The sequence below is a fragment of the Phyllostomus discolor genome, chromosome 2 (assembly GCF_004126475.2).
Source record: "Phyllostomus discolor isolate MPI-MPIP mPhyDis1 chromosome 2, mPhyDis1.pri.v3, whole genome shotgun sequence".
Taxonomy (NCBI): Eukaryota; Metazoa; Chordata; class Mammalia; order Chiroptera; family Phyllostomidae; genus Phyllostomus; species Phyllostomus discolor.
The window spans coordinates 175,081,492-175,104,140 of record NC_040904.2 but is presented as its reverse complement, the minus strand read 5'-3'; the positions used below and the strand labels follow the sequence as shown (position 1 = coordinate 175,104,140).

Genomic DNA, 22,649 nt, shown 5'->3' with positions numbered 1-22,649 from the left:
CAACCTCCAGTCCAATGCTGAACAGACTTTCTTATCCCATTCCCTGTGTTAGGGGGAAAGTACCTAGCTTTTCACCACAAGTATAATGTTAACTATTATGAGTTTTTCATATATTCCCTTCTTTAGTAAGTCAACTTCTATCCCTAGTTTGTCAAGTGTTTTAAGCATGAAAGTATATTTTATTTGGTCAAATGTTTTTTCTGCATCAACTGATATGACCATGTGTTTTTTTATATTTTCTTCTACTGATATAGTGTATTATAATATGTGACTTTTTAATATTAAGATAACCTTGCATTCCTGTGATAAATCTTACTTGCTCAGGGTGTATAATTCTCTCTGTATATGGCTAAATTCATTTTGTTACGGTTTTGGGGGAGAATTTTTATATCTATATCCATAAAAAATATTCATCTTTATTTTTTTCTTATGATACCTTGTCTGGTTTGGGTATCAAGGTAACACCGACCATGCAGAATGAGTTGAGAAGTGTTCCTCCCTCTTCTCTGTTTTGGAAGAGTTTGTGAAAAATGTTATCAATTTTTCTTTAAATACATGGTAGAACTCACCAGTTAAGCTATCTGGACCTAGGTCCAGATAAACTTTGTGCTTGTTTATTTTTTTATTACTAATCCAATCTCTTATTATTCATATTGTCTATTTTTTAAAGTGAGTTTCAATAGCTTGTGTCTTTCTATTAGTAGATTCTTGCTCTTCTTGCTGTGCTAATGTTCATCAGTGAACAAATGCTAGTATTTCAGACCAGTTGAGCTTTAGGTTTTTTTATGTTCCATAATTTATTGAATAAAACACATGAGTAAAAATCATTAATTTGAAGTTATAATGAGGAGGAATAAACTTAACATGTAGTCTAAAGTGGGTTGGATGTGAGTTTGATTTCCTACTCTCTAACTCAAGAACTAACAGCTGAGATGTATTTATTACTAAAAAGATAGTCTGGATATTTTATTGTCATTTGTATAAGAGGTAGATTGGAGTGTTTCTAAGGTTCTTACCTAAAAATTCTATTATTTTGTGAAATGGAAGTTGGCATGAAAGAAATGTGAGGTAAAGGGAATATAATGTGAGACCCATAAACACAATAAATAATTTGGAACAAAAAAGAAACCTAGATAAATATAAACTGATGAAAAATTCAGGTACAAATTAAATAATGAGATTCATGTTCTTAGGATACAAAATAATTTATTTTAGATGACTGTTCTATTTGAAACAAAGTTACTTCAAAATAAAACTAAAATTCCACTATCCTTCTTTTCTTAAAATAATTGTACATATATCTGCATGTGGGCACTTAGTAACACTACTTCTGAATTAAATAAATATAAATGTATTAACATGAATAATTCTTAAGAATAATCAAGTAAAAATGAAGCAAGTCGAATATGATACGTGTACTTGACTTACATTTATATAAATTAATACACAAAAATGTACTATGAAATGAGGATTATAATTAGACAAATTTCAAAATTATATGTAGAGAAGAAGGGTGGGAGGAAGAAATGGAGCAGAAGTACACAATGAGCTCAACTAGATCTACAATTTTCTTTTTAAAAATATGTGAAACAAAAATGACCATGTTTTGATACTTAATAAATTTGAATACAACTATTGTGTACTTTTGTTATATTTCTTGTAGCCATTTGTATACCTGAACTAATTCATAAAGTTACAAAGAAAAGAAAAGTTATCTGAGTTGCTGGTCAGGTAACTCAGTTAGTTAGCATGTTGCCCCATATGCAAGGTTGCAGGTTCAATACCCAGTCAGTGCACATAAAAGAAGCAACCAGTGAAAGGCATACATAAGCGGAACAACAAATTAATGTTTCTCTTTCTCTCTCTCGCCTTTCTCCTCTCTCTAAAATCAATTAAAAAAGAAAGAAAAAGAAAAATTATCTGAATATCTGAATTTTATATAAAACATTTCAAAAGTTTTAAAGTATAAAGAAAATATCTAAACCTCACAAAAATAAATATTTATTTCTCACTTATTTGCTTATAATTTTTATTAGGGGATACTCATAATACTCACCATTTGACGCTGTAAAGTCAATAGCCACTGTGAAATTGATTTGTGTTCTAGAATACAAGTAAATAAAAATCATTAATAATTAAATAATTCCAAAAAAGTTTGATTTCCATTTTTGTTATGTTATTAACATTATTAATTTTTGTAAATATTACCACTGGCAACTATGTCACAGTACACATCGGAAAACAACAGATAGGCAGTTTTCAAAGGCAAGAACTTTGTAAAATACAATCATATACCTGTAAAATAAAACATAAGCCATCAGCAATCAAAACTGCTCCTGTTTGGGAGCATGACAATTAAGTAAGGTGATCATAATGACGAAGTCAAACTGCTAATAACGATTTGTCAGTTTCCAATGTCAGCATTCATTCTTACTTTGCTTTCAAAACTATCCTATCATCCATGTGAAATTATTATGCCCTTAAAAGTGTGACATAGCTAAAATCATCTCTAGTAATGTCAGTTTTTGAACTAATTTTTCCTAACAATCTTAAGACACATGAATTTCTCCTCCTGTACTCGAAAGAGAAGTATTTCCGCTGCTGATCTGTCTCATGGTGGTTACTGCATTCCTGAGTGTATGTGTATTTATAGATACAGATAAATATTTGTATAGATAAAATTGGTTACATATACTTGCAGCACATATAGTTAACCCAAAATGATCTTTCTGGGTTATATTTTTTCTTTTTGTTTTCTGGTAGAAACCAAAGTGGTGGCATTCACATAAAAGATTCACTCTTTTGGCTATACCTCTGACTCTTGCTATATGTAACTCAGCCTCTTTCTTACCAAGTAAGGAATCAAAACATGAATATGTGCCAATGATTCCATTATTGGGATAACCTGCAATCAAATCTGATTTTAAAGCTATTTTTTAATTTAAAATTTAAACAAACAAAACAAAAATATCATTTGAAAACAGGAGTACTTCAACTATTTTTAGTAACAAATTCTTTTGACACATTGTACAATTGATGTACTATTTCAAGTTTGAAACTTGTTTAAATGACGGTAATGGTGGTGATGATGATGATGATGATGAACTATTACAGCAGAGGATCCTTTGTCGTTCTCTTAGTATTAACTACGGTAATATTGCTTTCTGTCTTTAAAAATTGAGCCTGAAAAACCCTAAATACTATTCAGGTATTGAAACAAACTCATTTTTTCCTAAGGAATGGATTTTTCATGCCTTACATTTAATAAAAAAACTAATATAGATTCTCTTTATAGCTATACGGTAGTTTTTCCTTAGAATAGAAATTAGGTTTATAGGCTAAGAATATAGGTTAATTTGGAACATACACTAACCAGTATGAACAAAAATGAGTTAAACATTTTTAGAATAAAGGATATAGGGGTACATTCAGGAGAACATTTTGAGGTAACAAATCCCTTTGAGGATCTGAAAGGATTGTCACCATCAGCACACTGCTTTGTCATTCTGCTGATAGGGACAGAAGTGACTGGAATACAGGGAAGTGTGGTGTGTTAGAAAGGGATAGCTTTTGAGTCTGAAAACAAAAACCGGGTTTGAGTTCCAACCACCCAGTTACTGACATTAGCCAAGTTTTAAAGGGAAGGCATCTGGCACACAATAATTAAGCAAGGACTGACAGAAAAAAAAAACCTACATGAAACATTATATCTATCTACTTATATGTATATGTAATATACATTATATATAATGTGTTTTACATAGCTTTTGTCAATTAACCTCACAATAAATTTTAAAAGAAGGTAATACTAATCTTTTACAGACAAGGAAATACATGCTCACGAAATTTAACAACTTTCCACTTGAGTAATAAACACCAGTATTAGAATTTTAATTTCTATCTAACTTCAAAGACCATATTCATAAACTCTATACTACTCTATTTCTACAATTAAATATCTGTGAACTGCCTGGCTACAATAAGAACACAATAAGAGATAGTGACTACTATTTTACAAACCTAAAAATGATACTACATAGGTATTATTAATGATAAAGACATCCGGATATATTCCCAAGTTTGGACACATTTGTGCTATTAAGTATGTTATCAAATACATCAATCACAAAATTATCGGTATAAATGCTTGTGTTATTTTATTCAAGTAACACCTCTTTAGGAATGAAAAATAACTCCAAGCTTCAAGAACACATTTCAGCAATTTTAAAGGTCAATTTAGGAGTTGAGTCTTTGGGTCAATCTCCCTTAGGCTGTAGAGCGAGACACCTTGTCTTGATTCAATTCTCTTTTATAACAGTGTGTGCACAGTGCTTTTCACACACTGGAATGCACACCTGGTGGCTGGCTGATTTTAAGATCTGATTAGTTTTTGCCCCATTCTGCATGTCAGAAAAAATCTCACTGCTTTACTGTTCTGAATCAGTAGTATTCAAATCAGAAGGAAAATATGATGGCTCATTCCATAAAACTCATTTCATGGTTGTGATGGTGCCTTAACCTATTATTATACCATTTGAATTTTTCATTAAAAAACTACGACTCAACAATTATTTATTGAGCATCTTCCAATTGTTAAGTATTGCGTTTAGATGACAAAGAGAAAACAGAAGCAAACCAAAACCATTCTTGAACTCACAGAGCTTACAACTCCAGCTTCCTACTATTAAAAACAAAAATGAAAGCAGCACAGGAGTTCGTAATTGAATTCATACTCAAAAGCACAACTGAAAACTCAACTGCATTTACTGGGCAACAGCTTGTTTATTCCCAGAATTTCTAAGGTGCTGCCATTCAAATTATAGTGTATACTTACCGTACTAAGTGTTTTTTGAAAAAAATTTGTAAAAGTTATTTTTTTTAAGTTGCTAGCAAAATAATAACTTTAGGCAATAAGGCAGATTTCTTAAAGACTTTGATAAGTTATTTGTGTCATAAAACTAAGCCAGACAAAGCATCTTTTCATTAATCTTGTTACCCTTTTTCATTCTTGAATATTGCTTAAAGCTTAATGTTAGAGAAAAAGAAATCAGTCATGCCTCAAAGTAAAACATCAAATTTACATCAGGAGATGACTGACAGAATATTTATAAAACTATCATATGTAAGTCCTCAAAATATTTTGCTTAGGAAATATTACTGTAGCTGTCACTTTGTCATTTTATGTTCTACTATTTCTATATTTATGTTATATTCTAGAGTATAAAAAAAGCATGCCTGCCACATTTCATGAGTTGGTAGTAACATCTCACGAGATTTCCCAATTCATACGTCCTAGTAGCACTAAAATATACACTCAGAAAATGTCCTTACTTTACTCTGCCACCTTTCCAAAAGCTGTGAATGACAGACACAGCAGATATCAAGATGGAAAATTTAACTACTAAAGCAAAGAACCACAGGAAACAAGTAGATATGTGCACATCAAAGAAAACGGTACATATGTATGCACTCCCACACACATCACACACACAGAGTTAAGACCATTTTAACTGGCCGCAACAGTGATATTGTCTGCAACTGTGATTACAAGTTCATTCTCGAGAACTAACCATTGTGATGGGAGTGTATGGGATGACTGCGTTTCTTTCTTCCCAATTTCAAATTCTGTTCAGTTGCATAAACTTAAGTTTATCAATATGAAAGCTGAACCTCTCCCCATTCTTCTTTAAGTTAATCTTGACAAATGCGGATTTAGATCCACAAACTGCTGGAATCAAGAATCGATAAATGCAGTTCAGATGCCCACCCACTCTTAATACAGTATTCCCTCCATTAGTGTCATGCTGCCACCACAGCTAAGGTATTGCCTTGATTTACCGGATGTGCAATCTGGTTCCTACTTCGGTTCTAGAACCCGCCCTAAACCCATTCTCTTGCATCTGGCACTATCATCCAAACTAATGCTTCATAACCCTTGCTCACCATGGGCTAAACCTTGAATCCTTTTCTGTCTTACCTTTTCTTTCTCTCTTAAAAGTAGTTCACCTTTTTTGCTGGAACTTTTCACAATTCCTGCTTCCCATACCCCTAAACTATTCACAGGATCCATTACACCCTTGACAACTGAGATCTACTAGAATGAAGGCAGGCTTTGAGATGCAAATTCAAATATAAATACTTTCACCTACCTGCAATGTGATCTTGGGAAAGCTATTTAACCTATTTGCACTTAACTTGTAAAAACTTAAGGACAATAAAACTTTCCTTGAATTGTTGTGGGGACAAGAAAAGCATTTCTCCTTTAGCAGATACTCCCTAAGTAGCTGTTATGGTTTTTACCACCATTATTGAGGCTAGTTTTGCAGGATTTGACTTTAGAGTACTTCTTTGAAACCTGGAGCATTCCATGCTTATCAAATTTCGGGATCCACAAGAGACCTTCAGGAGATTCTTAGAACCTGAGCCTCCCATGTCAGATTTCCTTTTCTTCACACCAGCTGCTGAGGTGAAAACATGCCCCACTTCAAACTGCACTGTGAATAATCCACAACCTCTTAGAAGCTGTTATCTAGGTACTTCCTCAAATAAAATCCCTCTGCATTAAGTAATTTTAAGCTTTGACCCCTGTCTTATTTTCCTTTCTATCCCTCTATACATTCTGGATTTCTGAGGGATCAGTGAAATGTCAAAAGGAAGAATAAAAAGAAACTGGAGACAAGTGATGTGATTCTTCAACTATTTACACTAGTAATCTTGGTCCTTGCTAACCCTAGTTGTCACAAACTGAAAAACCTTTCAGCACTCTCCAGACTTTGAAGATTCACTTGTTTTTGGTTTTTAAAAACAGAGTAAGAGTGTTCCAAAGTACAACTTCCCAAGGTCTTGCAGTTCAAGAACTCAAGGAAGGTATGCAAGATGTCCAACTTTTTTTTCAAACCACTCGTTTAGAAAATATCTTGTATTTGACAAAAACAAAATATCAATGCCAAATCAAAAATACATGCACTAACTGAATCACTTTGAAAATAAGGAGGCAATGAGGCCTAGTAGAAAGACTATGAACTTTTGAATCACAGATTGGAGTCTGAAACCCAGAATCACAAATAGCTAGTTTGTTGTGACTCCTTTGCAAAATTACCAAGTGTCTGAGTCCCAATTATCTCATATGATAAATAGGTAATAGCTACTTTGAAAGAGTCCTCTAATTATTAGAAATAAAACCCTGAACTAGTTGTACATAACAAATATTCTACACGCCAGAGGACAAATCTCTTGAGCAATCCATGTGATTCTCTCCTCATCCTTATTAATCCTTTACTCTGTTGGGTCAGAAGAGACAGTTCTCTCTTTACGTTAACATATATTTCGTTTTCATTATTCTTCTCAAAGTGTTTATGAGAAACAAAGGTGACTCAATCTTAAAGCTAATGTAACATTTTCACTCCTGAATAAACCCAGAACCTTGACTCACCCTTGGGTTGTGGAATGTTCAGAAGAGCTTCTCTGGGCTAATTACAAATACCCATTAATTCAGCCTCCAGAGCAAGATGCCCTCAAATGTCATCTATCTTTGCACAGGTGCTTCCCAGCACCTGCTCCCTTCTCTCACCCCAGCATTCCTTTTCCAGCATGTAGGCTTACTGCTTAGGAGATATAAGCACACAGTTCAGAATGGGGTGGCAGCCAGGGGGTGGGAAGGCAGGTGGAAGGCAAGAGGATATCCATTCCTCTTTCTAGCACCCAAAAAGCCCCTTCTATGTAAGCTCCCTTAATAAATTCTTGATACAGTGATGGAGTTGTCAGCCCCTTTCTCTGGTTTCTTGGCCCTGGGAAATTTTACTTAACAGTGTTGGTCAGTGGTGTATCAATGATGGGAAAATGAACCCCCAACCAGTACAGGCAGTAGGGGGTGTCTATAGAGAACAAAAATAATAGTGTAATTTTTCTAATACTCAACCTACATTCTAATATCTCCATACACCAGCAATACCAAGTGATGTCACTAATAAATTCTCCCATCCTGCCACAACCTGCCCTTTATTGAGCCACCCTTGTTTGTTTGTCTTTGTTTCTCTCCCCAACCCCAGCCCCCAACCTTTCAATTGCCCACCAAAGAGATACTATTTCAGAGATAGTGTGGCTGAAAGTGCACACACAGATGATAAAACATAACTAAGAAACTGCCTGATACAAAATAGATTGTTGCTATTTTGGCTCAACCAACACTGGTTCTGATGATGGCACATACATGAGTTTCCTTTGACTTTGAAATGGACAGCACTGAAAAATTGCTTGAAAAATAGCATAAGCTGGCAACCTTAAAGGAGATAACTGGACATCTCCAACTTTTCAAGCATGCATTTTGCACGTTAAAAAATCAGAATCAGGAATTAACTAAAGCAATGTTTCTGAGTCTTAATATTTGTAAAAGTTTCTTTTCCAAATCTTAGTTTAGATGAGTTTAAGTATGATAATGTTCTATGTTAATGTACTTAGAGAGGCAGAATGGCTTTATTTTTATTACATTTATCCATATTCGGTGCAGCAGGGTTTAGCTCTCCACTGATTTGACGACAGCAAAACACTTGGGCGCCACAACAAGAAGCACCATTAAAAAATCCTGGACACGTATATTTAGTTTTCAAATAAGAAACTGGATTGAGGGGAAAAGAAACCTTACAGTGTTGCATGTTCCGGAAAGATGAGCTGCTCCCAGGGGCAACATATCCAATCTAATACCACCAATTTTATAAAACTAAGGTACTGGCTTCAAGTATTTTTAAGGAAAAAAATCCTTATGGAGCTTGTTGATGATAACAGGACTCACTGATATTCAAGCCATGTTTAAAATAAGCAGTATCGTGTGAAAAAAAAATAAATAAAATCAGCAGTATCAAGAAGCCCACTTTAGCCTTTAAAAATAGCTTATAATAGGTAGGTAGCCCCTTTTTTTTTTCCTCCTAAGACTTTTTTACTTCTTGTAAGTGGAATATAAACCTTTCATCAGTAATTTTAGACAACTTTGAGATTCAGGGTCAAGAGTTTGTGTTGAGAATGACTAGAAAGAAACATCCTGGCCTTACTGCAAAGTGAATTGAACTACAAAAACATTGAAAGAGTCCTATTTATTGACTTTGTAAATTTGAATATATCATTTTTCTCTCCATGTCTCTGATAAACAGGACAATTACCACCCACAATATTATGATGATCAAATGAGGTAAGATATAGTGGAACCTGAAACAAATTCAAGTTATTTATATGAATGACAGGTAGCATTTGTTGCGGGTTTACTATATGCCATTTAATCCACATAGCCTCCCTATGAGATAAGCATTCTTATTTTCACTTCTGTTTCATAGAAAGGGGAACAGGCTATGCTAACAAGAAGCAGATCTAGGATTTCAACGAGGCAGTTAATGCCAGAATCCACCTTCTTGGCCCCTACTATGGACTGTCTCAATTGTCAGCAACAACATTTTTACAATCAACTTGACCTTTGCCAGACATTTACCTCTTGTTTTGATTCTTGCCCAGGACCTGCCACTTATAACTCCCCCTGCTACCTTCTCTCATGCTCCCTTCCTAAGATGTGAGGAAAACAAGCACTCGATGCTTCTAATCTCCGTTTTGCCTTTCTCCATATAATCCTGGATATGGAGTGAAGCTGAGATTATTTCTGGCAGAAGCAACAGAAAAGCATTTTTTTAATCCCAGAAAGCTTGGCCCACCTGTTTTGTTGGGTAATTGTGGTATGAGGCATGCGAACAGAAAGGTCACAAGGTGGTAAAGTCTTAGAGAGACACACCATTATATGGGGCCGTGTAATCCAGTTCACTGAATTGTCACACTCTTTGTTTTCAAGTCCTATTTATTTATAATGCTTCATTATGTTAAGAAATTCGGGGTAAAGAGCAAATAGTCTGGCTTAAAATAGCTTTCTAATTAATTTATATTTTTACATTGGCTACTTTGTGTTTAGCTCCATAAAAATATTTAAAAATTGCCAGTCTCTTTGAGATGACATATTATATACATAGGCAATTAAAATGACACCCAGGGGAACCAGTAACCGCTGGATGTAAGTGGTGGGGACTTGTATGGCTCATCAGGACCAGTTGGATGAGGGGTTGGGCTTTCTTCAGAGGAAGAAAATGACCATCTGTAGATCTGCAAGTTTCTAGTACACTCAATTTTCTGATAAAAGCATAAACTAGGGTTTGTGTTGATGTTAAATCCTGGGAGCTTAGAAGGACTCACTGTGCACCAGGTTTTGTGATCTATTTTCCCCCTTCACCTGCCAGTGAAAGGGATATGGAAAACTTTATAGATATTTGTTCGTGGTCATATCAGTGGCAGAATAGAGTTTCATGAAGACTTAAGACACATAGAGGACTGAAGGGCAGACAAAATCAAATTGAAATTTAAGATTCTGCCCTCTGAACTTACTGTGCGAGTTGGTGGGAATATGGAAGTATTTCACAGATCTGTAGAGGTCAATAAACATACTTGACCAATTATAATTGTAATAATGATAAACATTACTCTAAAGGAGTATCATAGATTTCAAATCCTTCTGTGCTTTTAAATGAAAATGACATTGTCTTTGTTAATAGTATTGGAATACTCAATGCTATAAATTCATTATTGAATAAACATCTTTAGTTGCCAGTTATATCAGACATTTAATACTTAAAATTATTTCTTAATAAGAAAAGAGAAATTAAAAATACTGGAATAAATGTACAGAATATGATAAAAAATAATTACCCCAAGGTCAACCATCCAGAAGAGGCAATCATGTTTTATTATTCTACAGTAAGACCTTCTTTGTGGATATTACTATGTAAGAAATAAAACTCTTTACTAACTCAAGTCATAAAATGTATCTTCTACTACAGGAAAAGCATATTACGGCCTAAATAAAAAAGTTCTAAGAATCCGATTTCTATTTCACAGAACATTTGCATAAAAATGGGACCTTGGCTGATTCAGAATGTGCCTCTCATTTGCCTCATCTGCTCACTGTGTACCTGAATCCATAAACCTGGCAACTGCCGCTCAACACAGTGCTTTAGGAGCTCAGGCAGTGAATAAAAAGTAACAAGCTAACAAATAATCTTACAATCAAGGTTATATTTTCATGTAAATACCTACCTCAATAATGACTAAAATAATGCAATCCTAGAATATGAAACACTAAAAAGTAGGCCTGTAAAAATGTTCCTTTGAAAGGGAAGATTAATTAAAGGACTATGAAAACAGGTTTGTTTAGTATTTCAATGTCTTCATTTTTAACTCTGCATAATTTCTACTTAGATTCATGAGAAAACAAATAACATTTTTATAAATTTCTATTCTATTATTTTTTTGTGAGATGAAACAAGAAGAGAGATGAAATTTTAAAGGGCAATTCAAGAATTTCTAAGAGTTCAACCATGGTCTGTTAGTCCTACCTATTGCACACCAGTCACTGTTCTGCCTCTTGTTTTGCTCATTTTTTCACACATCTGGTATCTTGGAAATGGTTTATAAAATTAATGTAGGGAACCAAATTGACACAGGAAAACCTCAACTAACTTTATTTTAAACAGCCCAAAGCTGGCCAGAGTACCAATTTAATTGCAGTTACTCACATTTTATATGAAAAATATTCACCTTTTTTGAAGACCTGTAGCTTACTTGTCAAGTAAGGTACAGCATAAATAAGCACAACTCAACAACAGTTTTTTCTAGACTAGAAAGGTTGTGGTGTAAGTCCCTGAACTGATGCCATAAAAATTAACAACGATGCTAACCCAAGTCCGCAACAAAATGATCCATAAATCCCAGTAACAGATACTGATATCTTGATATTTTAAGTTAAAAGTGAGTAGTTACTGCAATTTATTATAAAAGCAAAACTGCATTCAACACTTACTCCAATAGCTTCTGAAATATCATACTTATTTGGAAATATTCTGGATCATTTCTTCAAAAAAGCTAACCTTGATGACAAATCTTCAAATATGCTAATACAACTTCCAAAATACTATTTTGGGTTGCTTGCTTGATTGTAGCCCAAAGCGTTGGAAATATATATAGATGACATATTTAATGCATAAAATATATATTATAGAATATTGTGCACAATGTGATCCCACTGTCACAACAATGTGTGCTCAAAGGTGAATTTTTAACAGTAATCATCTCTAGAGTGTGTGATTACAAGGGATCTAGTTTCATGCTGTTATTTTCATTTTACCTAATTTTTCTTCTTACCATTTCACATTTTATGTTTAGAATGTGAAACACAAATATAGATATTTATGTTTAAAATTTGAGAGTCATAATATTTCTTCCTCCAAACCTGAAAATAAAATAAAAGGAAAAGTATTGTATGGCTTCTGAAAAAAAAGTTTACTATGAGGAACACTAAATATTACCAAGGTGTTTAACAGCATTCGGAATTATTTTTTAGTTGTGAAACTACGAATTCTGATATGTTGCTTTGAAGAGAGTCAATAACCATTATTGAAACCATTACATAATTACTTGTCAATTATTATAATTAATTCTTATCTGAAATGAGTGCAACTCATTATATTCTATTTTGCTATTATTCAGAAATTTTGTGTAATTATGTGTTTGTTTTTAATATGATTTTCCACACTGCAGTGCATTTATCTACTTAGAGCAGCAAATTTCAGCCACTGTGCCAGAGGAATTTTTAAGACATGCAATGCCTGACTATTTAGTCAGGGACACCGACCTCTTCTCCTAGATTGTCAAATTAAAAGTGACAACAGCCGACATGACAATAGCCATCTGGTGTGAATAAATCAAAATTATCCCTATATTTTTGCCAGATTGGCAATACTATATTATATTTTTTGGTGTCCCATACAATGTTAGCAATTAGTTTATGTGCGCCATGAGACTAAAAAGATTGAAAATTACTGACATAGATGTTGAGATTTCTTAATAAGAACAGAAAGACCACAAGACTTAAAATGTCTAATACAAGTGAAAAAAATTTTGACAGAAAATCTATCAAGAAAAAAAAATTCACAATTTTTCCCAAGAGAAATAGCTCTTAGTATAAAAATTTATCTTAAAGGCCTGAAAAAAAGTACACTGGTTTGCCCTGAAAAGGTAACAAAGGTCTTCATTTCAGTTGCTCATTACCTACTGGTAGCACTTGCCCCACATGTTGAAAGAAATGCTTAAGTAATGAAACAATTTCAGAGAATGACTTACCCTCCTTTAATATAGTCAAGGAATGAAACTTCTGTTTCTACCAAAAAAGAGAGTAAAGTTACCTGGAACAGGAAAAGAAAAACAAGGCAGAATTACCTTCTAGTACTACTTGTAAACCCAAATGGGCTTTTTTCTAACTATTAGGGAGAAAATCATACATCCTAGCATTTCAAAATTAAAGATATTATTCCTTATTAAATCTGCAGGACTGATGGCTCTTACATTTAAAATTATCAGAAAGAAAAGGACTCAAAGTTTTTAATGAATTCATTTCTGGGACCATTTTACTTCCTTTAAAGAACAGCATAAAAATGATCTACAAGGACACTGTGTTACTTCCCATTTAAGATAAAAGAAAAGATGAAAGAGAATTGAAAAATGAAAAATCAAAATCAATGAACCAAGCTGTATCAGAGGAAATGGTGTTTTGGTCATGGTCACATGATGAAGCCATCTAATATTTTAAGTATCTCGCTTTACAGAAATCTTTCAAAGGAAAGTTTGAGAAAATGTAGTTTTGCTTTTCCCAAGGAGAATAAATCCTAGGATAAAATCTTCAGTGTCTTTTTCATCAAAATAAGATGATTTTGATTTTTCACAAGTTTAAGATCCTCTCATTTTGCCCCTTCCTATCCTGATTTAGTTCAGCATCCCTACAGAGTTGTAAATTTTAACACATGGTACACAAGTACTTTCACAAGCCATAGATGGGCAATAATGCAGTGTAGCACATAAAGAATACAGTACTATATAGCAGTACACAGTGCTACCACTCAAATCCTTTCACATCTGCCTGACTCTCTCCAGAGCAGATCCACTGAATGAAGAAGGATCCGAACAAAATTTCAGCTTCCCTCAAATCCTTACAACCCCTGGAGCAGCCTGCACAAAGCAGGTCATGGCCTACTCTAAGGTGTTCTCCATTATAAACATTCTGATAGCAAGTTTATTTTTCTATTATCTACCTTCACATTAAAATTCTAAGTGAAACAGCTCAGTCTTGAGTTACCTCCATTCTGATCAAAAATGGTATTTATTTATTCATTTATTTATCTATTTGCATTCTTAATGAATAACATATTTGACTTACTGTTCCTGAATTGATATATTTTTTCTTTTTTACTTTCTTTTTGGGATTCACCACCTTAAAAAGATGAAACAATTACAGGGTGTTAGGTTTGGAAACTAAAATTATTTCGCAACATGCAACAAATGCCTTTAATATGACTCCTGCACAGTCAGGTAACCAAAACTGCTCCACGGTATTTGCTAGGGATATTCATCTTTAACAACATTTTTTCATCAGTGTTCGCAATCACTTTATGCATTGATTGCCCTTACTCATCTGCGTCTCTTGATGTGAGAAAGACCTTTTATACCCAAGGCTCTAAATAATGATTGCTTTGTAGAAAAAAAAGTAAGTTGTAAAAGAAGAGTATAGTCAAAAGATAATTTTTCTTTTGGTAGATACACTAGCACAGCAAATCACTCAAATATGCAAATATATAAGGGTTCTCTTGACTCTATTGCTTTATTCTGGTCATAATTTCCACCAGACACCCAGGCTGCATAATAATTGGTAAAGGTGTGGCTTGTGGACAGAAGACTAAATTTTGGGCTGTTTGTGCCGAGAGAAAATATTCCTGCACTCCTACATTGTCCAAGACACTGGAGGACACAGGGAATACAAAGGTGACTGAGGCCTGTCAATCTAATAGGGTCAATCAAACACATAAGTGCCTTAAGACAGGATCTTTCAGCACATCTCAATCCAAAATATAATGGAAGCATTTTGATTGGAAAAGAAGGATGAAAGAATTTATGAGTGTTATTTCAACTAGAATTTATTAGAGAACTAGGGTTCCCATGAAAAACATATAAATGCAACATTCTAAAGAAAGGGAAAATATCATTGGCTCAGGCTGGCCAGAGAGGAAAGACATAAAGATGAAGAAAGAATGCGAAGGCCAGCTGGCATCAGATTCTTTCCCCCCGCATTCCAGTGCCCCTGCATTCTTGCAGATCCTGATGGGGTCCTTTCCTGGGCCCTTCACTCAGGTCCAGCCCCTCACAGCTGCAGTCCACCAACAGTCCTGCAGATCCAGGGTCCCAGGTGGAAGCCATCCTGCCTGCAACCCTATAGATCTTTAAGGGCCCAGCCCTCGCTTCCAGACTCACCCAGGCACAGATTCTGATCTGAGCAGTCTTGCTGCATAGAGACCCATCAGGACATCCTCAGGTCTGCACATTGGAGATCCTGAAACATTGCTGCATTTGGCTCTAGCCCCTGCAGTTAGTCAGGAAGCAGTCAAGTGTATGCAGGGGCTCCATGGGAGACAATCTCATCTGTGCCCCCAGAGACAGGTCCATGGAGCTGTCTTGGCTATGGAACCTGAAATAGCCGCGGGGCTTCATTTCAGATCCTCTTAGGCATGGTCTGGGACCAGTCCTGCCTACTCAGAGGGGAGCCCTCCCAGGGACCTAGCAGGAGCTGTACCTGTCTGTATACCTAGGTATACCTAATAACAGGTCAGCTACTGAACACCCAACTCTGCACCCTACAGAGGAGCCTTAGACCAGTACCACCTCACTGAACAAGGTACTAGAGCCAGTCTCATATACCTAGGACCTAGACAGAATCCATGTCCAACCGAGCCCGTGGTAAAAAGCACACCAACCAAAGACCACACTGCAGACCTAGCGATAGACCCCAAACAACTTCCAACACAGTATGACTGCAATTCTAGAGGTAATGCTATCATCCCAGCAATCAGGCAAAAGCTTTATCTGCCAAAACTAGCCTAGGCTTTTAAAAGCTCAGTCATCTATTTAAAAAAAAAAAAGCTGGGAATCTAGAAGGTCAAATACACGTGCAGATCTCTATGCGTGTCCAGGGAAGACCTGAGAAAGTCCTAATTCTTAATTTCTGGCTGACGACAAGTCTGTTGAAATAGCAAGTGATCGCCAAGTCAGAGTTTCACACTGTTAGAGCATATACCAAGGAGTGTACCAACATATACAAAGTGGTGATCTGTGGAGGATTATGTGGTGACTGACAGCAGATGAATCTGAAGTACAAGGAAGGCTAATACATGTGCTATTCCTCCTCCGCTTTGAGGCCAGAGGAGAAAACAGCCATCTTTGTAAGTACAACCTGTCTTATGTTAATTTCATCACCTGATTAGGGCCTTCACACTCCTTCCTTGGAGGACCCAGATAGAAAAACTGTTCTATTACTCAACCTTTGTCCTTCACTGGGAAGCTTTCTTGGGTTGAGTTTGCCCCCTACCCAAATATCTCATAGTCCACTAAGTATACTATAATATATAGCATTTTTCAAAATGCACAAAACATATCCCCTGTGTTTGTATTGCCCCTTAACACTGTAATTTTTATTCATCTCTGTTTCCCCAGGGCCTGACACAGAGTGGGAATATAGACGCCATGTAATAAACATTTTATTTATAAGTTAATGCATGAATGAATACAACATGCTCAGGCCAGTAAAAATAAGGGAGAAAGTGATTTCTCCACTCTCAGCTTTAAAAAAGTCAATTTTAGCATCAATTTGGCAGGGAAATAGTTACCATTATTGACTAAATATTGAGATATCTGCTATCCCTGTATATTAAATTTAAAAATAAAGAGAATATACAGATAATATAGCCCAGGAGTTAAATGTGCTGAAACATACCATGTGCTCAACACATATCTGGTAGTTAACTGGCAAGGCACTGCTAAGGCAGAAATAACTGGTGTGTTTGCTTTCATAACTGGGATTTCTTTAACGACTGAAACACACTTTGCCATTCCCTGCAGTCTTCATCCACACCACAGTGAATGTGCACGGACACACTCAGGAGGCCACAGTTCATTTTATAACACCATGTTGACACAACTAAAATTCATATTTTACTTTTTATTAAAAAGGGTTTAAGGAGGAGGTTGGTAGGAAGGCAAAACATAAAGTGTGAAGCTTAAAGAAAAAAAAACATTAATCCTACTGAATTTTTTAAAAATAAGAAAAAGTTACATAGGCAAGAATTTTAAATGTCATAAAATAGATTTAAAAGACCACATGACTTGAAGAGAAATAATATCATTTAATCTTAGAAACAAGTTTGCTCAATAAGTTTAAAGATGTTTATATATATGGGTACTAAGTTAACCTTTGACAATTATCCTTTCCAAAATCTATACTTTTTATGCATAACTATATTTATTCCAGAGGATAATAATAAAATGATTCCTCTTACCTCATATACATTGAATTGTGATTGCCCTCTAGAAAGTTCCCTATAGCTTGTTGTAAATTCTCCAATGAAATCGTGACTAAAATTAAGGGGAAAAAACAGATAGAATTAGTTTCCATATATTTGTCAATTATATATTTTTTAGAAATGTATAGTTTAATCATGAAAAACATGCTTGATATTGTTATAAGGATAGCTTGGATTATATTTAAAAGAGGCTGGTGCATAATTTCATTGTTCTCTAACCCCAAACTTAGTATACTCAAAAATTACATTTTGTTCACATTCAAATATTAATATTTGGTATATTAATATTAACAAGGTATATTAGTTTTAACAATTCATACCTCAAAAACATTTGATCTTCTGTGCTGTTCAGTTGATTAACTATTTGTTAGGATGAAAGTTTAAGACACTCAGAAATTTTTTATTACCCATATCAATAATCACAGTACACAACAATCACCAAACTTCCCTCTGACCGGGATGTAATAGGACACTTTCTAAAAGGTTGCCTCATATATTAACATGGATAATAGTCACCAAGCCTGATATTCAATATGAATAACTTAAAAGTACATTGCCAATACCAACATTTCTTCATCTTTTTAAAGCAATTGCCACTATCTTCTCAGAGAGCAGGCCTTCTACAGGTGCCTTCTCAGTTTGAGTGGGGAGGGAAAGGATTGTGTAAGCGTTTGTTGGTTCCCGCCATAAAATGTTTATCAGCCTGATAACAGAGACTGACCCACACAACTGTAAAACATGTGATGCATTCATCAGTTTAGAGGGGACCCATATTCCATTACTCTATGCTAACTTAATGGTCAACACCAGGCTGAACGTGCATTGCTGAGAAATAAGGGTGAGATGCTGATATTCAGTGACATGGTGAAATGTAATGCCTCAAAGGAAGAAGATACAGACTGTAGGAGCTAGAGTCCTATAACAAACATAAGAGATCTTGCTGCTACTTTTATCATAGAATTTAAGATCGGCCCACTTGCTTTGCAAATGCAAGCTGTTCGATACTATAAAAATGGACATTTCCCCAAACCCCCACATCAGTTTAACGCTTAGCTGTCAATCACTAAAATCCATAATCCTCCCATAACCTGATGACCAGTGACAAGCCACAAAGCAGTTGTCTAGCCAACAGAAATGATTTATAAATAAGAAATGTGGAAGAAAAATCTAGCTGTCATTTCATTTGATTAGAACTTTTGCAATTAGAATCGTTTCTTTAAAAATTATTTAAAAATAATAATAAAGGACTGTATTTAATAATAAAAATAAAATAAAGGACTGTATTTAAAGTGCAGCTCTTTAGATAAATATCTAGCTTCCCAGTTCTCCCTATCTCAAAGATCTCACACATATATCACAGTATTCCATACAAGGCATTTCTCTTTACACCAGTATCACCTTGACCTTTCCACATTTAATTTTCAGGAATAGATCTGGTCACATGAAAGTGGGTAAAGGAAAATACAATTGAAGACTGTGATAACTGTTTTTTCATTTATGAGCCCAAACCCCTAGCACTCACTCTTTCATATTATATGAGGAAAATAATAAAACAGTGCTTTGGAACTACACATTTCTTAAAAATAATTCTCTTTGACCTTCAGAAGTGCAAATTAAAGCTTATGATACCTTTCATTCCAGGTCTTAAAAACCTGAGTTATGGAGATTCTGTTTAGAACCTTTCTCCTCCTTTGCTGTGTGTGTTCCTGGTATCTTAAGTGATAATCACGGAGATAGGGATTCTATTTATAGTACTTCAAACAAACATTTTGATATTGCTAAGTATGGACAAGCCCTATATAACTAGAGCTCACCACAGTAGTGGCAGGAATTTAATATGGAGGCCTTAAAAATAATGCCTGGGTCACTTAAGGCCTTAGGGTAGTTCTCTGTGCAAATCCTGCCTCCATTTGGTTAATTGTTTACATTCACTTCTTATTGTTAACATTAAAACCCTGCCATTCAGCACTAATCAAAACTTGGTAGAGATGAGCAACATTTACTGTTCTTAGGTAATTGCAATGACTCAATCAAGACCCAAGTAATACATACATCTGGATGAAGCCAATCTAATAGAGCAGCAAATCTAGACCCAACTGCAAGTGGTCAGGTTTACCACACTGAACACTGAATTGCCCATGTTGAAGTCATTGTAGAATTTCCTAAGAAGCAGTTCTTTGATATTTGGTTCTGTTTTGTTCTGATCAGATTTCGTCTTCTACAGAAGTTAGTGATGAACAATGGGGTGCAATTCTCATTGCTGGGATCTGTGCTTCTTATTTGTGTTTTCTATTCTGAAAGACCCTGGTTACCATGAAATGGAGATTTTCCCTCCCAGGAGGGCTTAAATAAGCCAAATTTGTGGCCCATTTCTAGAAGGATATGTCTTCATGAGGTACTACTGTTCCCCACAGACTTTTCAGATAGCTAACCATTCTTTTTCCCTTTGCTTCAATTTCCTCACATAGTTTATTTTTAAAAAGACTTTATTTATTTACTTTTTTAGAGAGAGAGGGTAAGGGAAGGAGAAAGAGAGGGAGAGAAACATCAATGTGTGAGAGATACATGGTTGCCTCTTGCACACCCCCAACTGGGGACCTGGCCCACAATGCAGGCACACACCCTGACAGGGAATCAAACTGACAACCCTTTGATTCTCAGGCCAGTACTCAATCCACTGAGCCACACCAGCCAGGGCAGATCTCCTCACATAGTTTAGTTCACCATGTCTTACTATATGCTTTATACAATAAGCTTATTACATTTTATTATAAACTGCCTTGGATCCTTTTAAAATAAGGTCATAAATAAATTTAAAAATGAATAAAATACTTGCCTTCCCAACCCCCGCATACTGAATCTTATTCAAGGTTATTTTGAATAAAACACTGAATTTGCATTTCATACAAATGCAGTGCTATTCTTCTTGAGATTTAGAGGAGAAAATGTATTAAGTGAGTCACAAATTGCTTTTCAGCATCTAAGACATTTTTGTGAAGTTAAAAAAAAAGCACATCATTGTTTCTATTCAGATCCATTTCCTAGGGAAATGGATAATCAAGAAGTGACAATTTGCTGAAAAATCATAAACATAAGGCAGTGAGTACACAGAAATAAAATAGCCAAACCTAGAAACAAGGTGCCTTGTCTCCAGAGTAAGTCATAGAATTTGGGTGGAGAAGTGAGAGATTCCCAGAACAATTTTGTAACAGACTTCTTAAAATATTGGAAATTTTTAGTTTCCTTCATTACCTGTCCTATTTTAAAAACTGTATATTAAATTATAAATAAGTACTTTTTTAAAAGTATCAAACATGGTTTTCACTTATTTATTCTTATAAATATCTTTTTCCCTACCACAAATTATTCCTAGATTTTATTAAGAGTAAAAGGAGGAAAATTAAATTTGCTATCATATTCTGTTCATGATTTTTGATAGTATAATATTGAAACAATTTTTACTATATAGAGAAATGTGGCAAATAGACTTCAATAATAAATCGCAATTTCCTTTTGATTCATTAACACTGTTTTGCTATTTCCTGTTGACTTAATTGACAGTAATTTTTGGTTATAATTCTCAAGCCCTCTGACTGCATTTATAAAGTTTACTCCATGACTATTTATCTGTTTACATCTCTAATTTTTTCCCAGAATTTTTATAATATATATATGACTTCAAATCCAAGGAAATAAATTTAAAAAGATATTTAAAGCAAACTGATTACTATAGCTAGGTGTTTTGCTCTAAAAAGCCTTGTTTAAGTGGTTAAATTGTTAAAATCTTATAATCATTTCTACAATCTAAAAATAGTGAGAAAAATGGACATTACATCTGAAACCCGTAGGGCAGTCTCTACCTAACAAATGTGTCCAGGAGGATATCCAGGATGGCAGCAGAGTGGCAGTTAAACTCACTTCCTCCCAGGACCAAATTAGAATTACAACTAAACTACAGAACAATCAACCTGAATAACCAGCTGAAGACTAGCTGAATGGAAGTCTTATAACCAAGGGTTTATAAAAGAAGCCACATCAAGACCAGTTGGAGAGCAGAGATGCAAAAAGGGCTTGCCCCAAACCCACATACTACTGTTAAGAATCCGGAGGGATATCTCAGAGGCAAAGGTCTCTCTGAGGAGCAAGTGGATTCATTCCCAGGCTGGGCTCTCCATCCCAGAGTGCTAAAGCCAGGAAGAAGAACACAAATAACATCTGGCTGAGAAAATCAGCAGAGATTCCATCTACAAGGGAAAGATGGAAGTCGTCTAAAAACCCAAGCACCCTCTTAAAAAACAATACACCAAATCTCCTTCTCAGCCACTTACCCTAGGATCCAGCAGAGGGAAGGCAGGCTAGAAGATTGTGTGGTTTTGAGGAAAGGCTAAAGAAACAGCCACTAAAGTCCCTGTGGTGAGTCCCTCACCCACATTGCCCACAGACATGATCTTTCTTGGGTCAAGACTCCATTTATAAGGTGTCAGCCTGAGGGAATGCACTAGCCTCATCCTCCTGATGCCCTGTGGCCCAGCCCTGCCAAGCTCATGCCTGGAGGGAAGTCTGTTGGTTGCTACCAGCCTGGGCCCGCTGTGCAGACTTTCTTGAAGGGATCTTAAGGATTCTGGGTAGACTCTGGGTGTCAGAGACACACAGGGAAAGACTGGGTTGTGGAGTTCTAGGGCAAGGGCCACTTCTCCCACCAAGGGAAATCCACCAGCTCAATACTCTTGACTCCCATCCTGCCCTTTTATATGAAACGTTTATATGGAAAAGCAGCTTTTTTAAGTTCTAAATATAAAACATGCTTCCACATTTCATTAGCATTTAATTTGGTCTTGATGTATGTATTTTTTTCCATTTCCTTAGAGGCATTTAAACTCTAGAGTTAGGTACCTTCAAATAGCCATGATCTCAAAAAGCCTGTTGTAAATGCTTCTCTACTCGACAAGTGTAACATCTTCAGAAAACTTCAGAAGATGCCCAAATGGTCCTATTTTTAAAAAGTTTCTATTATTTTCTATAGCCATGGGTCTCCAACAAGTTCATTTTTGAACAAAAAAGGGGGGCAGGGGTTCCAGATACTACAGCTATACAAAGTTCTTATTTCTAAAGGAGAAAATAAATTTGATAAACTGGTAACCACTTGAGTAAATTTGTATAAAGTACCTG

The 22,649-nt window shown here is 35.3% G+C and overlaps 1 protein-coding gene across 2 annotated transcripts in view; it reads right to left on the bottom strand.

Moving 5' to 3' along the window:
• CPNE8 (copine 8) overlaps positions 1-22,649 on the bottom strand; it is a 175,436-nt gene that overhangs the window by 37,882 nt on the left and 114,905 nt on the right. For both annotated transcript variants that reach the window (XM_036019176.1, XM_028532678.2), the window contains exons 11-14: positions 17,457-17,532; positions 14,291-14,344; positions 13,201-13,262; positions 2,057-2,103 (exon numbers count right to left, since the gene is read on the bottom strand). In XM_036019176.1, coding sequence (XP_035875069.1) covers positions 2,057-2,103; positions 13,201-13,262; positions 14,291-14,344; positions 17,457-17,532 — 239 coding nt within the window. The remainder of the gene's footprint in view (positions 1-2,056; positions 2,104-13,200; positions 13,263-14,290; positions 14,345-17,456; positions 17,533-22,649) is intronic.